This window comes from Nilaparvata lugens, chromosome 10 (assembly GCF_014356525.2).
Source record: "Nilaparvata lugens isolate BPH chromosome 10, ASM1435652v1, whole genome shotgun sequence".
Taxonomy (NCBI): domain Eukaryota; kingdom Metazoa; phylum Arthropoda; class Insecta; order Hemiptera; family Delphacidae; genus Nilaparvata; species Nilaparvata lugens.
The window spans coordinates 23,520,117-23,538,699 of NC_052513.1; the positions used below are offsets into that span (position 1 = coordinate 23,520,117).

Consider the following 18,583-nt stretch of genomic DNA (forward strand, 5'->3'; position numbering starts at 1 on the left):
GAGGAGATTGTATGTTTTGTCAGTCTCTTCGATCGGCCATCTTGAGATTAGTGTACATATTTGAACTTTTGTGTTTTTATTAATCGACAATGTCTATCCGGTATATACACTGGTCACAGACAGAAGAAAAATTGGATTGAGTTGAATATTGGTAATTGTGTAAACTACTTCAATTATGAAACGCAAGTCATCCCCTCTCCTTTCCTTTTTCTTGACCTTGGTTTTGTGTGGGGAGCCAGTTCTCGCTCTGACGTCTTCATGTCAACACATCGTGTCATCTCGCTACCATAAAGCTATTTCGTGACGTTCTCAACTAAACTTTCCGTAAGTTTTCTCACCTATGATTTACAGTCATTGCTCAATAGTTAATAAACTCGGTCCTCCGTAAATCTCATAGTGCTATCTTTTACAACTATTTTTGTTATCTGTATTATTTCTTTTTGCATAAGTGTTATATCTTCAATTTGTATTATTTTTTATCATTTTTTTTCATTTGAATTTGTAAGATTTTTATTGTAAAGGAGACATATTTGGTGAAACCCGTTGTCTCCATTGTGAATGAATAAATAATATTTATTTTTTTATTTATTGATACACAAAACACAATGCATTAAAATGATTGGGGAAGGACCAACAGGCACATAACCCAAAACGGTTTCTTTCCTGAATTTCGACTCTACACTTTAGTCCAAAAAGTAGGTTACTACTTCTTGATAGAATACAAGCGATTTAGCAACAGTGCGGAGTTAGAAGAGGATAAAATTATCTACTTTGTCCAAAAACAGACAAGGATGATAGAATTATTCTAAACATTACAATAATGGAATGAAAAAACCATACAGGCACTAACCTAAAACTTCTTCTGTTCCTAAATTCAGTCTATTAATCACACATTCAAAAGCTTTAATTTACAATTTATAGAATATTTATGAGTGGACTTACTTTTGGCGTTTAGCGGCTGGTTTCCCCGTCGTTCGTTTCCGTTTGAAACCTTTCTTCTTGGGATACCTCCGGAATCCGCTGCCACTGGCGGAGCGGCCACGACTGCCTTGGGGAAAGTAGTGCGACTTCTCAGCCGCATCCGCCATCGCCCAATCTCCCGCGCCTGACAAAACATCTTCGTCGTCTTCTTCTTCCTCCTGCAGAACTCCTTCTTCTATACAAGTGACTGTTGAACAAAATGTAATTCATTAATTTATTTTATGAAATCTCATAATGTGATTTGTACAGTATAAAGTGCATGATTATGTTAAAAAATAGTTAGAACAGGAATTAATAATGTTATTAACAGGCAAAATTGAATAATCGAACAAGAAAAGGATTGTAAATTATCTACCTGGAAATATGAATTATCTATCAAGGTAAACAAATAACAGGCATAAGGTGAGCAGATTAGATTTAATTTTTCATAAAATAAAAGTTCTGCTAATAATATTAAAAAATGTATTTTTTATAATGATAATTTTTCATTGTGGATGTCAAGTATTCACATGAGAAGTAAACTTGTGCTTAAGAGAAATGAGAGGGATGATGTGGAATTTTATTCAACTTATATTCAAATGATTTGATTTGAAGAAAAATGGGTTGAGTTGAAATGTTCCTCAAAATTAAAAAGATGGTTTTACAAAAAAACGAGTATTTCTTCTGATGGTAAAGTAATATCAATAATGACTACTGAGGATATTCTTACCCAATTTTTCAGCAGCATAAGCTTGTGTAATCTCCAGTAGCGGTTTTCCAAATTTTTCGAAATTTGCCTTCGTTACCCCTACGATTTTCAGCATTTCCATTTCACTCTCAGGCAGATCTCTTGACATACTGCGGATAGCCTGACAAGCAAGAGCATCAATGAGAAATTAAGCTTTGATGGAATACGAAAAAATCTTAAGTTGGAAATTAAAATAAGCCAAGGTCTATAAAAAGAGGTCTGGACTCGTGACCATATTGAGTTTTTTGAGGTTTATTTAGTTTACTTGCTGTTAACCTGAGGTCAGTTGTATGATGGAAGAGATGATTCAAGAAACGAAGAAAATTGGTATGAAAGTCAATTTTGAAAAATAAAAAATTATGGTATTCAATAGTGAAGGGATCGAGAGAGCATTGGAAATTGAAGAAGGAAGAATAGAAGAAGTAGACCACTTCATTTACCTGGGACAGAAAATAGGAAACTGACAATGGGGCGAAATTACAAGGAGATGGTCTATGTTCAAAAAGTACAACTATCTTACTGAGATCTAGAATTAGTATGGACAGCAAGAGGAAGCTGGTACAGACCAATATTCTACCAGCAATGCTGTATGGCTGCGAAACGTGAACTCTCAACGGAAAAATCATTAGAAAATCAGAACTACTGAGTGAGCGATGGAGAGAATTACGTTAGGCGTGAAGAGACAGGGGATCTAAATCATGGATAAGAAGTCATAAAAGAATGGAAAAGATAATAATAGAGCGATAATGGAATTGGGCTGGACACATTCATTGTAAGGACAACCGACGGAAGATGGACAAAGAGGATCTTGGACTGGCAACCACTCATCTTCAGAAGAAGCAGAGGACGGCCACCATATAGATGGGACCAAGAATTCAGAAGAGTGTGCGGAGGAGTAACGTGGCAACGAGTTGCAAGAGAAAGGAAGGAGTGGGAGCGGATGAAGAATGCCTACAAGGAAGTATGGCTCTACGACGAGTGAAAAAACCTACTTACTCGAATGAAAAAGGAAGAAACCAACCTCATTTCCTCCTTAACTAAGGATAACTAACCCCAGCAGACGCTGATTATTGCATTCCGAAAAATTGTTGTATAATGTAATGAGTTATGAAACGTGTATTAATAGAAATTTAAATATGTAGAAGAATATGCAATAATAGGGTTATTTATTTATTTTATAGAACAAAGAATATAGTCCAGTATAACAATATAGTATATCTTGATATAATGGATTAGACATAATTATTGAGATTATTGAGTCTCGCTCAAAATAAACATTGGAGTCCTGATCTTGAAATAAACCAAGGTCTATTAGAAAGAGTATTCCAGTCCAGATATGTCAATTCCGGTTTTCGATTTCTTGATATTAAAATTTTAAAAATGAGTAGTCTAATAATTGGTCTTATTCTTTAAACATATATATGTTATGATTTATAAGGAATTGGGAGTTTGAGACAAGACAGAAAAATGCGAGGTAAAATCGACCAAACAAAAACAATTTGTTGTAGTTTAGCCCAAGTATTAATATGTTTATAAATTCTCAATTAAAATACTTATTTAAGAATGCGTATTTTGATTACAATTACAACACAAAAATTCATTCTGTCAGAATTGCAGAACAATCTACGGATCAATATGGCCATTTTGCAATGCACCACAGGATCGTGTCTTGACCTCCTTCAATCTATAGTGCAACTAGAAGAGAACAATAGAATGGCCTTGCCTCTTTTTACGGACCTGGAAATAAGTCTGAAACAGGTGGCGCCATCTAAAGACCTAAAAATGTTATTTTTTATTAATGCTTGCCATTTAAACAAACCGGGTACGGCAGCCATGTTTGTCAGTAGCAAACGTAGTTTTCAAATGAGATAGTAGAAAGCAAGTTTACCAAGCGGCGCTTTGCGCTTCACGAGTTAGCCTCGTCTAATTAGGGTTTGAATTTCATATCACAGTTACTGGCAGAAGATTTATTTCGAGATAATGTATTATTATTATCTATAATTTCAAAAAAATATATTCAGTGGCAATTGAATATTATTATTATTGCAATTTCATCTTCACTGTCTGTTCGTCTTTCTTAGTATAGAATGGGCTCCACTTAGTACAGTCAATATGGACATGAAAAAGGGGGTGTTCTTGTAATTTATATTGTAGTTCTGATTTTTTAATAAATTGTTTGGATACATAGATAGTCCAGAACCAATTTTTTCATGCAAAATTTTCTTGTGCTAGATACAGAGTAGTCCAAAAATTTCGTAATTTTTATTCATTTTCCAGCTATTTCCGCCAAATCCTGTAATCTGACAGAAAAATTCGCTCTCGCCTTTTCTTTAGATTATGAAATTCGTGATAAAAAGAGATCATTCGGAACTATCTATCTTTGATGAACGCTGAGTTATAATTTTTCAAAAATGAGTGAAACAAAAACAATTTTGATGAATTTCAACTTTTGATCAACAATATCTTCCGATTGTTACCATTTAGATGTATAATTCGAAATCCTCTGGGCGTAATTTTGTGCTCTACAATCTGAGACCAAGTAGAGCGCTCTATCTCATATAGAATTCCAGGTACACCTGGCAACAATGCTCCTTGTATTTTGAGAAACACCTAAGTTTCAGCTTCAACCATCTCCATTGTCATCACATTGATATTTCGCACAATGATATAAGTTCATATATAAGAATCACCTGTTACATGCACTTAATTTAATGGAGAGGCGCACATAAGGACACCTCAAGGATCAACATTTCAAACGTTCATAGCTGTTGATACTATCATCGGATCTCATCGTAATACAGCTCATTCTTCTCGGCTAGTCGAGGCGGTTCAAAATCTGGCATCATAAGTCAATTCGGTCGAAAAATGAAAAATTCTGACATTATTTTTATTGCAATTCAGTCAGTTTTCCTTGCAGTTATTGAAAACAACCTATGTTGTTAGGGTATTCGGTAGGATATTTTTGTATGACTCATTACCTGGACAGGAAATATGCTGGCAGTGTTGAGCATGAGTGCTTCGGCAGTGGAGCGCACAATGTCCATGAGGGCGGTGTAGCATCGCTCCTGGATCTCCCTGATGGCAGTGCTCACCGAGCTGCTGGCTCCCTCGTCATCTCCATCCGTGTTGTCCACGTTCGCATTGCCTTGCTTCACCGGCACTGCCAGCTCAATCTCAAACACAAATTACACAACTCATGCAAAGATACGAGACTTATGATAGATGAGACGAATAATGATGGGGTGACATTTAAGATCTCAGTGGATCGAGATTCAGCATATTGTAATTTAAAAGTAAAAACATCCAACTAATTTCTCGCTAATCCTTTGTCAGCCTGCAACGAAAACGTGATGCCGTGAGACTTGACGGACTAAACGGCTCAACTTCTCATTTGTTTCAGTATCTCAAGAGATGGTCAAAATATGATCTGAGATCTCAAAGAACTAATACTCTCCCAATTGATGTAGTATACATATCGAGATTAATTTTATTAAACAGCAGGCTACAAAGGCGATACACTATTTATAAATAATGATATTCATGGGTTATATGTTGATTTGAATGGGCCATTCAAACTGAATTACACATACTATAATATCACAGGTTTAGAAAATGTATAATGAAGGGTAAAAAAGTATACATGAGGATACATGGATGTTCATGACAGTACTTGCAAAACGGCATTGGAATTAGAAGGGACTTAATAATACAAAAATGGAAATTGCCAATGTTGGGATACTGCTATTAACATAATGTGATTGAAGGAGGGAAAATGGGTCTTCTGTGCTAGAATTTTTAGTAAAGCCAAATATGTATATTAAAAGGACTACCCAACGTGGTAAATTTTCTAAAGTAAAGATCTACTGATAAATCATGATTAACAATAGATTAAACACTGATCATAGAAATTTGGCAGAATTTACTTTGGCATTGTCATTGTTGATGAAAGCTTCAGCTTTTCTGCCAAGCCTGATGTAGGAGTTGATGATTTCATCCCTGGTCGCCACCAGGAAGTCCTCCAGATATCCTTCCAGCACAAGCTTGTGAATCAGCCGGTCCAGTTCCATCTTATTCCAGCTCGACAACATGTTGTGGATTGGTAGCTTGTCATGGCCTACCAAAATTAATCAAATTATAAATTGATAAAAAAAGAATGAATATAGGTACAGAATGAAAAACAAATATTAAAAACCATAGATTTTTTCGAAATGCATAAAAGAAAATGATTTCAGCCTAAAATTAATAATAATAGAGGTAACTGAATAATGTATAAGATAATAAATCTAAACCTGAAAATACTTGCTCACTGTAATATTCTATTTTAAATGAACATTGTAATACATTTTCTACGCCTCTCGATCCAAAGGTTCAAGTTTATAAGCATTCTAAAATATAAGCATTTACAAATGCCTGCAGCTATTCAATAAACTGCAGTTCATCAGTTCATAAAAATTAGCCAGTTCATAAATTATTTAAAACTAAACTATGCAAATTCAATGTGATGAGTCTGTGAGTTACCTTGTATAAGAATACTATTCTATCGCTTGATATACATACACGCAGTCTCAAAATAATATTTGATTAATAAAAGATGAATAAATTGAGCTTGAAAGTTAGTTTTAAACACCAAAAAAGTATATGAGAAACAATAGAAATTCGCATACCACATTCGATAATTTTCTTGATTTTGTTGCCTTTGAGGACTGCCACCAAATGATTTATCGTGATATTTGACCTGGTTTTCTGGAGCAATTCTTTCAGACCTTTGAATAATGCCTTGCACTCTTTGGTTACATCCAACATTCTGAAATTGTCCTGAAAACGTCATAAGTCGTAAATGATAACCGATTGAAAGAACAATATACAGGATGAAAAATAATATTTCAACATGTTTAATAGGAAATTTACATAAATGGTTAATTTCGAGCTGCAAATGCAAAACAAATGAAGAATGCCGGCTTGAAGTCGTTCAAATCGATATTGAATCGTTAAAAGGATGTAGTTAGTAGAGAGAAATGCCAATTAAATCTCCAACGCACATAAAAATGAGTCTATACTCATTATATTGAATGACTTGAATTCTATGACAAGGATTTATGATATGTGTGATGGAGAATGAATGATTTAATCAACAATAATCCAAGCATGAAACTTGGAGCTAAGCCTAAGAGATTGATTGATTAATTGTTTTATTAGGGCGGAGAGAGAGTGAGAGAGAGAGAGAAAGAGAGAGATTCAAAGTGTAATTGGTTTACAAGTACACTGAACAATACGCAAAATAAATTAGTGTATACGGGTACTTTCTAATGATGGAAGTAATGAAGATTTATGATAATACAGGCGATTGATTGAGAGTATTAATTAATAGCTTTTCTTATACATACATAGATTTTTTCATTTTTGAGAGCTTATAAATTATCATACCTTTCTCCTCTTTATATTTACCACATATTTTATTTAATCATTTATAGATATACATTTCTTCATTACTATATTCTTTTTGATGGTCACTGGGAAATCAGCTGGTTTCTGTTCCTCGGTAATTTTTACTTTCCTTGCCCTATTACCATAGGTAAGGAAAGTATTGCTTTCCGAAAAGAATTAAGGTACCCAAATTTCCAAATTTCTATACGTTTCAAGGTCCCCTGGGTCCAAAAAAGTGGTTTTTGGGTATTGGTCTGTATGTGTGTGTGTGTGTGTGTGTGTGTGTGTGTGTGTGTGTGTGTGTGTGTGTGTGTGTGTGTGTGTGTGTGTGTATGTGCGTCTGTGTACACGATATTTCGTCTCTCAATTAACGGAATGACTTGAAGTTTGGAACTTAAGGTCCTTACACTATAAGGATCCGACACGAACAATTTCGATCAAATGCAATTCAAGATGGCGGCTAAAATGACGAAAATGTTGTCAAAAACAGGGTTTCCTCGAAAACGGCTCCAACGATTTTGACCAAATTCATACCTAAAATAGTGATAAGCTATATCAACTGCCACAACCACAAGTGCCATATCTGTAAAAATTTCAGGAGCTCCGCCTAATCTATGCAAAGTTTGATTTTAGATTTCCAATTATCAGGTCTCAGATATAATTTAAACGAAAAAATTCGAGTGGAAAATATTGAGCATGAAAATCTCTTCAATTTATGTCCAGTAACATTTTCACCTAAAATTGAAAATAAGCTTGAAATTTGAGAAAATGTGATTATTCAATTGCAAACTGTTGGCAACTGTTGATTCTATTAAATCATTCACTATGCAGAGATAGCAGATCTCGTGTGTATCCAGCGTTATTGTCCTGTCACCAGCTGGCTCGGATCTTTGAATGAGACTTGTGATGCGCGGGAACAATAGCGTCAGGTGATCAATTTTCATAACGGCAAGGAAAATTGTGTGAGTGCGCCACACCAGATTTTTTATATGAGAATTTACCATTTTTTTACAGTAAGTAGATACAAAATACCCACTCATGGAATCAAAAGAAATTATTCATAGTTCAATTCTCGAATCTGTACATGTTACTCAACAAGAATTTATTCCTAGATCAATTCTCAAATCTGTATATGTTACTCTGATCAATATTTTTCTGTTTATCAAATTTCCTCAACGAACAATGTAATAATTTAATTTCCGAATTATAATACAAACTATTTTATACTTACCTTCTTCTCGTTAACAAAGTCGGACATTCTAGTATATAGACATTATGAATAGATTATTGGCTACCCAATGTAATAGGAACTCACCCCTACACTCAGACGAATAGTCTTGTAGGGGTATTCCAGTAAAACATGCTCTATATTACAATGTAACTGTATTTTCTATGGAATAAAAAATATTTGAATTTAAGTAAAACTGCATATGCAACTATATATTATTTGTAGATTGTAAATTGGAGGTTCGAGATCTTCAACAGAAATGTCGACAAACAACTATATTCACCAAAAAAAATGGAATATGTTTCGGTATAGAAGCTACTTCAATATTACATGGAAAATTCACAAGATATAATTCCATTAAAATTAATATAATCTTCCTATAATAAAACTTACCTTTTCCAAGCAATTATCACAAGTTGTGGCGACATTGGCAATGCACTGCTGTCTGTCGTAGTGTTCATCGAAGTATTTCAGCTGCAGATACCTCCTACAGTGCTTCTTGTCTTCGCAGAAACGTACAATCGTCCACAAATTTTGCAAATGAATTTCTATACTGTTTCTGTTCGCAGTATTAGAGTATTTCTCCTCTGGAATAGAACAAATATTATGTTGTGATCAGAAATAGTAGCAAGGAAGATGAGTGAATTTTTAAAATAAACCTAGATATAATGTGGTCTATATTAGTAGTCTTTATCATGGTTATACTTGTGATTTTAGAAACGGTTTTAAACATTCATTCAATTCGTGAGTAGCAAAATATAGACTGGCTCTAGGCTATAGGACATATAAATATGAAATTATCTCATTTTCGGCTCCATAGAACGAAGGATATTACAGGTTATTAAAATAATATGAATTTTATCAAGAGAAGTATCTAAAATTATGTTAATCAGAGCCCCTACACATAAATTCACTATAACTGTTTATGGATTCTGCTCAATTTTATACAAATACTCTATAGTAAAACTTTGGGGCATTAATCCACTAATCACGGTGCTACGGCAGGTTAACCTTAAAACCAAACACAGTCATCCTACGTGTAACTCTGAATACCTTCAAGTTACAGAAATTGAATTTTCAAAATAAGAGCCATGAGAATTTGTAACAAAATTGAGATACTTCTACCAATTTTATTAAAGGTCAAACGAGTGATATTTCAAACTTTCAAGAAATTGGTAAAATCATCCAAATAGCTCACTTTCAATCATGCTTTTCAACCGGAACATATCATGGAAAGAGTAGAATAGTAGACATGTGGACGTTTCGCCATCTCGACCAGCTCTGCCAGCCTCCTGGTAATAACCCTCGAGTGATTTCGGCAGCGTAAAGTGAATGACAAACCGAACGTCTGGCTTATCAATACCCATTCCGAAGGCTATAGTAGCACATACAACCTAAAAAACAATGAAGGTTTGACTCATTTCAGCACATTTAGAAAGCTTCACTCATATTGATCAAAGATGAGTAAAAACAAAAATTTTTGAGTTCAACAAGTGAATTCATTACTTTATGTGATTAATCAAGTCGCAAAGGGACACTAAGTGAATGAATGGTTAGATTTCTTTACTTACGTAGAAATTCATATTTGAAGACTTATACACTAGTTTACAATAGCTAACAATGTAGCTATAGTAAGGTCGCAGTGGAGAAAGATTGTAGAACAACGTTGCCGATCCTCACTGTCTTGTCAATGCCTTCTTGACAGTAGCTGATACAGGTTTATTAATGTAATATAAATGGTTCGTTCTCGTTTAAAACGATCAATTATATTTTATCAAGCAAGAAATTATTATATATTTTTTTCAATAATTTCATAATGAATTCTCATAATTAAGATGAAATATTTTGTTAATTAATTATCAATTCTACATTGTTAAAAGCCGATCTGGCAACAGAGCAAAGCGAGAGAGAGAAAGCGCTATCCGCTTTGTTGAATGATAGACAAGGATAGCAATTCCATTGCTAATCAAACACTGCCATTATAACGTTGACCTCACTATACGAGGTTGTTTGATTCAACACACATTAAAAATGTGTGAAGAATTATGACATACACAATTGAGATTGTACATCCTTGTAGTTGAGAACAGTTTTAATATTAAGCTACCCTCAAACAGCAATGTTCAATTTTACAAGTTAGCAATATTCATTGACTTGAGTTACTTATTGTAAGGTATGAAACAAAGGTGAAATATTCTAGATACATGTGAAAATTAATAAATAAGAGACTAACTTTTACACGATCACTGATCCAATCAGTCTGTGCTCGCGTCCTTTGTGAATCAGTCAAGCCAGCATGGTAGCTACAAGATCTAATGCCTGCCTTCTTCAGCGCCTCTGCCACCTGTTCAGTTTCCCGCCTTGAAAAGCAGTAGACAATGCCTGAGTGCCTCGGATATTTCGCTTTGATCCACTCGACAATCTCTCGCATGAGCGTCGCGTTGCCCGTTTTAGGCATTATCTGGTATTTCAGGTTGGGTCGATCGAAGCTCGATATGAACCTGGGAAACATATATTTGGTTACAGATATTCAGCTTAAAAACTTGAATGAACAAGGAAAACAATAAGTAGATGAACTATTTAGGCACCATGATTATTTGTAAGTTGATTATGATTAAAACCATAGCTGTTAGGTTGAGGATAATGCTAAGATTACCAAAATGCTTGTGCTTGGAGTAAATGGGGAGAATAGTTTTGAAAGAACCCTTCCACAGTTTCAAAGGGGCTTAACCCACCGGAAATCATTATATCAAGACGTTGGATTTGATGAGTTTTGATATTTGAATAGGAATTAGATCAAATAGCAATATTCAATAATTCAAATAAAATCAGAACAATAGTTATTAGATAGGTCGATTTTTTAAAACTTCAAAATAGTTGATATACGATCAAATCCGTTAAATTCGTGTAGTAGTAAAGGTGAATGGGGTGAATGCACAAATGGAGTAAACATATTCCAAGTTCCCAGAACCACTGTACATCACAATGTAAATCTATAAATTGAAAGCTTGATACATTAATATAATTACCATTTAGTATCCTTCATTTGAAGTTGATGCATGACATCATGACGTACTCTGACCGTGGCAGTGGCAGTTAAAGCCATGATAGGAACACCACCAAACCTCTGACGTAGTAGTGACAGTTGCTTGTAATCCGGCCTGCAAACAATTGACATTGTTTGTCAATAAATTAAGCTCTTACTGGTCAGAAATTGTTACAACAAAAAATGCCACTTGCTTTTCTCCAATTGGCCACCGCCTTACATAGGTATTTATTCAAAGTAGGTCTTTATTCTAATAGGTCTATCATTCATTATGCAAGAAATGACGCCACCATCTCGATTCAACTCATTCTTCATTTTTTATCCGAATGTATTTTTCAAGATGCGAATAAAACCTGCACATATAGGAATACTACACATATTCTGCACTCCTACATACTTCACTATACGTTGAGATAATGATCAAAAAGATATGGAAAAATGTAATTTTATGGAGCAATATATAAATTATAATAATTATTGTTGCTTTTAATTAACAATTATTGTTTATAATATAACATCATGATACCCTTTTTTGAAAGTTGAAATATAAAATAACAGATTAAAAACACAAAACATTATAATTGAAAATTATTTACCTGAAGTCATGGCCCCACTGTGAAACGCAATGTGCTTCATCTATGACAAATCTCGACAGCAAATTCCTGTTGTGTAGACTTGTGAAGGCATCTTGTAACTTATTACTGGCCATTACTCTCTCAGGCGTTACGAAAAGGATTTTCAGCTCTGTAGAACAATTTCAATAATAAGAAGCATAACTTTTAAAAAGCTTCATTTGAATCTTTGAATATGAATTATCAGTGATCAGTAGGGGACTGTTTCTTAACGTGAGATAATATGAATAAAGTAATGTTACAGAACATAATTTAGTAAAATGAATTACTCAATACTCATTAATAATTTTTACACAAAAAATAAATCAATTGAAATTCAAAGATATCCATAATTTGAACTACTTTCATGCACTGAATATGAGAAAATATTAGAACTTGTATGTTATGACACAAAGTACGAGCATAATATATACTCATAACAAAATTATAATAATTATAATTATTCTCAATATACGACTAAATTCTGATTCCAGCAATTCTATATGGTGCAGAGGTTTGGTCTCAAGGCTTGGAGGACGCGCTAGAGAAGGCACAGTTATTTTTCTACAGAAGAATGCTGCTGCTTAGCCGGGCTACTCCGGGTGGCCCGTAAGACTAGAAGTCGGGAGACCGCATATCAGGTTTTATATATTCAAAATGAAAGTATTGTGGTTGTTGTGAGTCTTGAGCATGCAAGAGTCAAGATATCCCTATGTGTGTTACCGTTTTCTACTTAAGGGGGGCTTTGAGGGATTCAACTGGGTAACATGTTTAAGGAATGAGTTTGATGCCATAGGATTTGGTCACTATTTTGAAGATAATGGGTTTTGTAATGTAGCTTTCTCAAATAATTACAGCGAAATAATAGCAAGGTACTTGGACTTCACAAGGACATTGGATGTCCAGTTTGCCTACAGTTCTCAGCGATGCAGTAGATACTGGAGAATAAACCCAAACTCAGACTTGTCAGAGTAATTAACAGTCAAAATGCCAATAAAAATTGCGAGATGCTTAACTCAGCTTAGAATTCCCTCAGTCCTTGGTATTTTGATTAACTTTGGATGTAAGAAATATATTATTGATCACAACAAAATCTGCCCGTCTTGCAGCTCAGGGAATGAGACACTAGAAGATTTTTTATTCTATTGCCCAGTGTATGAGGAAATAAGAAATAAGTATATATGCAATTTTTTGTTTAATATAGTTAATGATGAGGATAAAATTTTTGTTCTACTGTCGAACTTTACAATGATTAAGATTAAGATATTTAGTTTGTACTCCTACATTACTGAGTCACTCGAAAAAAGAGGGTACCTATCCCTTAGTGTGCTATGATTGATGTTATGTGATATACCACTGATTGTTGGGGTTTATGTGAAACAGATGAAATTTGTGCTTGCTCGGTTAAAATTTGTGATAAGAAGAATGTTGTATAAGGTCTATTTGTAATTTTTATAGAATAATTTTTGAAGTTTATTTGTAATTTTTATTGTTTTTTATGTTGTTATTGTAGCTCTGTTATAGTAGGATTTATTATGTTGGTCAGTAATCTTTACCATTATTCTGTTATATTGTTTTTGCTTGTTAAAAATAGTGCAACTCTGTTTGTATAGGGCATGACCCTGATAACAAATAAAACTTATTTGAATTGAGTTATAATATTATTCTCGTATATGAGCAGAGAATATTATAAAGCAAGACAAGTTATTGCTTGATATTCGTGTATGATGAATAGTAAATGGAAGATCAATAATGTATGATTAATAATAAAAGGGAGTTTGTAAATATATTTCATATTCTTTGACAAATATAGCATAAACATAATGATTTCTCTAGATTTGATAATAGAAAAAGTGTTAATAAAATCTCACCAGGTTTACTTCTGTGAAGATCTGTGAAAATCCTATCAAGATCGCCAAGATTCATGGAGCCAGACATGAACTGGGCTGGAATCTGCAAGAGAGCAAATAATAAACTTACATAATTGAAAAAGTTTCAACACTACCAATGACATAGAATGTTTTTTACTTTTCTAGTCCAATTACATAGGTAAGGAAAGTATTGCTTACCAAAGAAAATAAAGTTAGGCTACCCCAATTTCTAAATTTCTATACGTTTCAAGGTGCCCTGAGTCAAAAAAGTGGTTTTTGGGTATTGGTATATAAGTGTGCGTATGTATGAAAGTATGTAAAAATATGTAGGTCTATGTATACGATATCCCATCTCCCAAATAACGGAATGACTTGAAACTTAAGGTCCTTACACTATAAGGATCCGACAAGAACAATTTCGATCAAATACAATTCAAGATGGCGGCTGAAATGGCAAAAATGATGTCAAAAACAGGGGTTTTCGCGGTTTTCTCAAAAGTGGCTCCAACGATTTTGATCAAATTTATACCTAAAATAGTCATTGATAAGCTCTATCAACTGCCACAAGTCCCATATCTGTAAAAATTTTAGGAGCTCCACCCCATCTATGCAAAATTTGATATTAGATTTTCAATTATCAGGCTTCAGATACAATTTTAACGAAAAATAAGTAGAAAAGATTGAGCATGAAAATCTCCATAGTAACATCTATATAATAAGAAAGAGTAGGGTTGTGTTTGTTCGTTTGTTCGCATCAAAACATGTCAACTTGTGGATTGCATGCCGGAAAAACGGGACAGATTTAGATCTCCAAATTTTGCACGTAGATTCTAAAAATATCAATCTCGTGCACCTGGAAGCCCAAATTTCAATATTTTCCTTCTAGATTTTTCAGAATTAATATTCAAATTTCATTCATGCTACCATACATGAAGTTCCATACGTCATAGACTACATTGTTGTAGCCCAGAAGTGTTTTTTATGAGGAGGTTATAATGCAGTAACAAGACAATCATTTTCGAACCGAGCCGTGTAGCGTAACGGTAAAACGCTCGCTTTCGGAGCCGATGGTTCCTCGGTTCGAATGACGATTCATCCCAAATTTTTTCCCTCGAAACGTATCATTATCAAGCCAATCCCTTTTTTAAATGTGAACTATTTGTAATTAATGTTTATTTATCTGTGAACTCAGTGTTGTTAAAGAGTTCTTAATTGTAATCAGTTCCCATAAATATATCTTTAATAGGTACGGAAAGAAATCTATAAGAAATCTGGACCACGCGCGAGCCCAGCCGAGACGAAAAGGACCTGCATAATTAATTATTGGAAATAATTAATTTACTCTACAAGACCTCCAAGAACATCATTAATGTGAGTGTTAGTTCAAACGAGCTCGTTTTATAAAGGCCTTTTAATTAGAGTTGGGGAATTAATCAAAGCGCTATATAAATAATTTCAAGTCAAGGAAAATGTGCAACGTGTTGAGTGCTATCATATAGTTTATAAGAACGTTTTATGAATTTTATTTGATTTATGTAGGAAGCTTACTTCCATGCACGGCACGGACTCATAAAGAACCCTGAGATTTTTTTTTATATTAATTTAATAACTATTATTTGCTAATTGATCAAAGCATGTCCTATTAAATCTACAGACCAAACAGGTTTTAAATTGTAGAATTCGGAATTGACTTGAAGTCCATATATCAGTATTAAATACAAATTTATAATTTTTAAAGCTCACAACTGTGAATGCTATTAAACCTTGTGATAATTGATAAACTGTTAAAGAATTTATATATATTGGAATTATAAATTTAAGAATATTTTATATATATTATTTTATGGGAATATATTTTGTGTTTTATGTCAGCATACAAAATCATAGAAGTTTTTATTTTTATCCTAATTCATCTCGTGATATACAGTTTGGGCTGTCTCAATACCAAGAAACAATATTCTGCAGCATATAAAATTAGTGAATCAATCAATATTGATCTTATTAAGAGCATTCAGTACTTATCATCCTTTGATGATAGTCATACTAGTCTGCCAGAAAAAACATATTGATAATTATATTAATAAGGTTCCAGTTATTTCATATAAGGATCCAGAGAGCTTCAAGAACTGGTGTTGTAAGTTCTAAGGAATTTCAGAAGGATAAATTGGTGGATACCTGTATTCATAGCGAGTGTTTTAAAAATCAACTAGAAAAATCCATAGTTGGTCCTCATTATTCTCTATTGTATACATGGTTACTGATAATCAGTCATCAACTATCTTTCTGATTTCCTTATTGGTATTCCTCAAGAACTTCACGGAAGCAGCGGTAAGAATTATTGATCACCAGTCATTGAACCCTGTGGTGATTAATTATATTTGGAAAGTTTATGTATCTACCACTGAGCTAGAGCTGCGGTTTGAACCCAGCAATTTTGCGAGCCGGACGGCCTTAACTTTTTGCGAATTTATTTGCAAAATAGGGACTTTAGCAACCGCTCTTATAAACATCAAGAACACCGTATCATCTACAAAGGATTTACAATTTACCACTTCACAGTATATATGCAATTTTTTGTTTAATATAGTTGATGATGAGGATAAAATTTTTGTTCTACTGTCGAACTTTACAATGATTAAGATATTTAGTTTGTACTCCTACATTACTGAGTCACTCGAAAAAAGAGGGTACCTATCCCTTAGTGTGCTATGATTGATGTTATGTGATATACCACACTGATTGTTGGGGTTTATGTCAAACAGTTGAAATTTGTGCTTGCTCGGTTAAAATTTGTGATAAGAAGAATGTTGTATAAGGTCTATTTGTAATTTTTATAAAATAATTTTTGAAATTTTTTTCTAATTTTTATTGTTTTTTATGTTGTTATTGTAGCTCTGTTATAGTAGGATTTATTATGTTGGTCAGTAATCTTTACCATTATTCTGTTATATTGTTTTTGCTTGTTAAAAATAGTGCAACTCTGTTTGTATAGGGCATGACCCTGATAACAAATAAAACTTATTTGAATTGAGTTATAATATTATTCTCGTATATGAGCAGAGAATATTATAAAGCAAGACAAGTTATTGCTTGATATTCGTGTATGATGAATAGTAAATGGAAGATCAATAATGTATGATTAATAATAAAAGGGAGTTTGTAAATATATTTCATATTCTTTGACAAATATAGCATAAACATAATGATTTCTCTAGATTTGATAATAGAAAAAGTGTTAATAAAATCTCACCAGGTTTACTTCTGTGAAGATCTGTGAAAATCCTATCAAGATCGCCAAGATTCATGGAGCCAGACATGAACTGGGCTGGAATCTGCAAGAGAGCAAATAATAAACTTACATAATTGAAAAAGTTTCAACACTACCAATGACATAGAATGTTTTTTACTTTTCTAGTCCAATTACATAGGTAAGGAAAGTATTGCTTACCAAAGAAAATAAGTTAGGCTACCCCAATTTCTAATTTCTATACGTTTCAAGGTGCCCTGAGTCAAAAAAGTGGTTTTTGGGTATTGGTATATAAGTGTGCGTATGTATGAAAGTATGTAAAAATATGTAGGTCTATGTATACGATATCCCATCTCCCAAATAACGGAATGACATGAAACTCAAGGTCCTTACACTATAAGGATCCGACAAGAACAATTTCGATCAAATACAATTCAAGATGGCGGCTGAAATGGCAAAAATGATGTCAAAAACAGGGTTTTTCGCGGTTTTCTCAAAAGTGGCTCCAACGATTTTGATCAAATTTATACCTAAAATAGTCATTGATAAGCTCTATCAACTGCCACAAGTCCCATATCTGTAAAAATTTTAGGAGCTCCACCCCATCTATGCAAAATTTGATATTAGATTTTCAATTATCAGGCTTCAGATACAATTTTAACGAAAAATCAGTAGAAAAGATTGAGCATGAAAATCTCCATAGTAACATCTATATAATAAGAAAGAGTAGGGTTGTGTTTGTTCGTTTGTTCGCATCAAAACATGTCAACTTGTGGATTGCATGCCGGAAAAACGGGACAGATTTAGATCTCCAAATTTTGCACGTAGATTCTAAAAATATCAATCTCGTGCACCTGGAAGCCCAAATTTCAATATTTTCCTTCTAGATTTTTCAGAATTAATATTCAAATTTCATTCATGCTACCATACATGAAGTTCCATACGTCATAGGGTACATTGTTGTAGCCCAGAAGTGTTTTTTATGAGGAGGTTATAATGCTGTAACAAGACAATCATTTTCGAACCGAGCCGTGTAGCGTATGGGTACGTCCACAATGCACGCTGGTTAAGCAGGTAGTCAGATTCAGATTTTCGGCGCCGAATATCTGACTCTGGTGTATCTGACTTGGAGGTGTCCAAAGTGCAAGCAAGTTGGCAGGTTGGAAACGTCACCTGCCCGTTTGTGATCAGTGTATCATGGATCTTACAAGAGAAGAGACAGCAGCTTTACTGCTGCTTACTGACAATGTGGTGACGAAGTTAAGACCTGTGAGAAGTGAAGTGCATCCTATTAATAAGTTAAGATCTACTTACGGGGAATACTCACATCTTTTTCCGCAGCTTCTGGCCGATGAGAACAGATTTTTCGAATATTTCAGGATGAGCCCGAACACATTTTATTTTATTCTGTCGAAAAAATATAGAAAGTGATGCAGTGAAAAAATAAA

The 18,583-nt window shown here is 33.8% G+C and overlaps 1 protein-coding gene across 1 annotated transcript in view; it reads right to left on the bottom strand.

The window, feature by feature from the left end:
• LOC111048479 (Bloom syndrome protein homolog) overlaps window positions 1-18,583 on the bottom strand; it is a 39,682-nt gene that overhangs the window by 7,515 nt on the left and 13,584 nt on the right. Inside the window, exons 7-16 of the mRNA XM_039436657.1 lie at window positions 12,003-12,150; window positions 11,390-11,521; window positions 10,594-10,861; window positions 9,559-9,754; window positions 8,754-8,947; window positions 6,373-6,523; window positions 5,632-5,822; window positions 4,687-4,881; window positions 1,691-1,829; window positions 943-1,168 (exon numbers count right to left, since the gene is read on the bottom strand). Coding sequence (XP_039292591.1) covers window positions 943-1,168; window positions 1,691-1,829; window positions 4,687-4,881; window positions 5,632-5,822; window positions 6,373-6,523; window positions 8,754-8,947; window positions 9,559-9,754; window positions 10,594-10,861; window positions 11,390-11,521; window positions 12,003-12,150 — 1,840 coding nt within the window. The remainder of the gene's footprint in view (window positions 1-942; window positions 1,169-1,690; window positions 1,830-4,686; window positions 4,882-5,631; window positions 5,823-6,372; window positions 6,524-8,753; window positions 8,948-9,558; window positions 9,755-10,593; window positions 10,862-11,389; window positions 11,522-12,002; window positions 12,151-18,583) is intronic.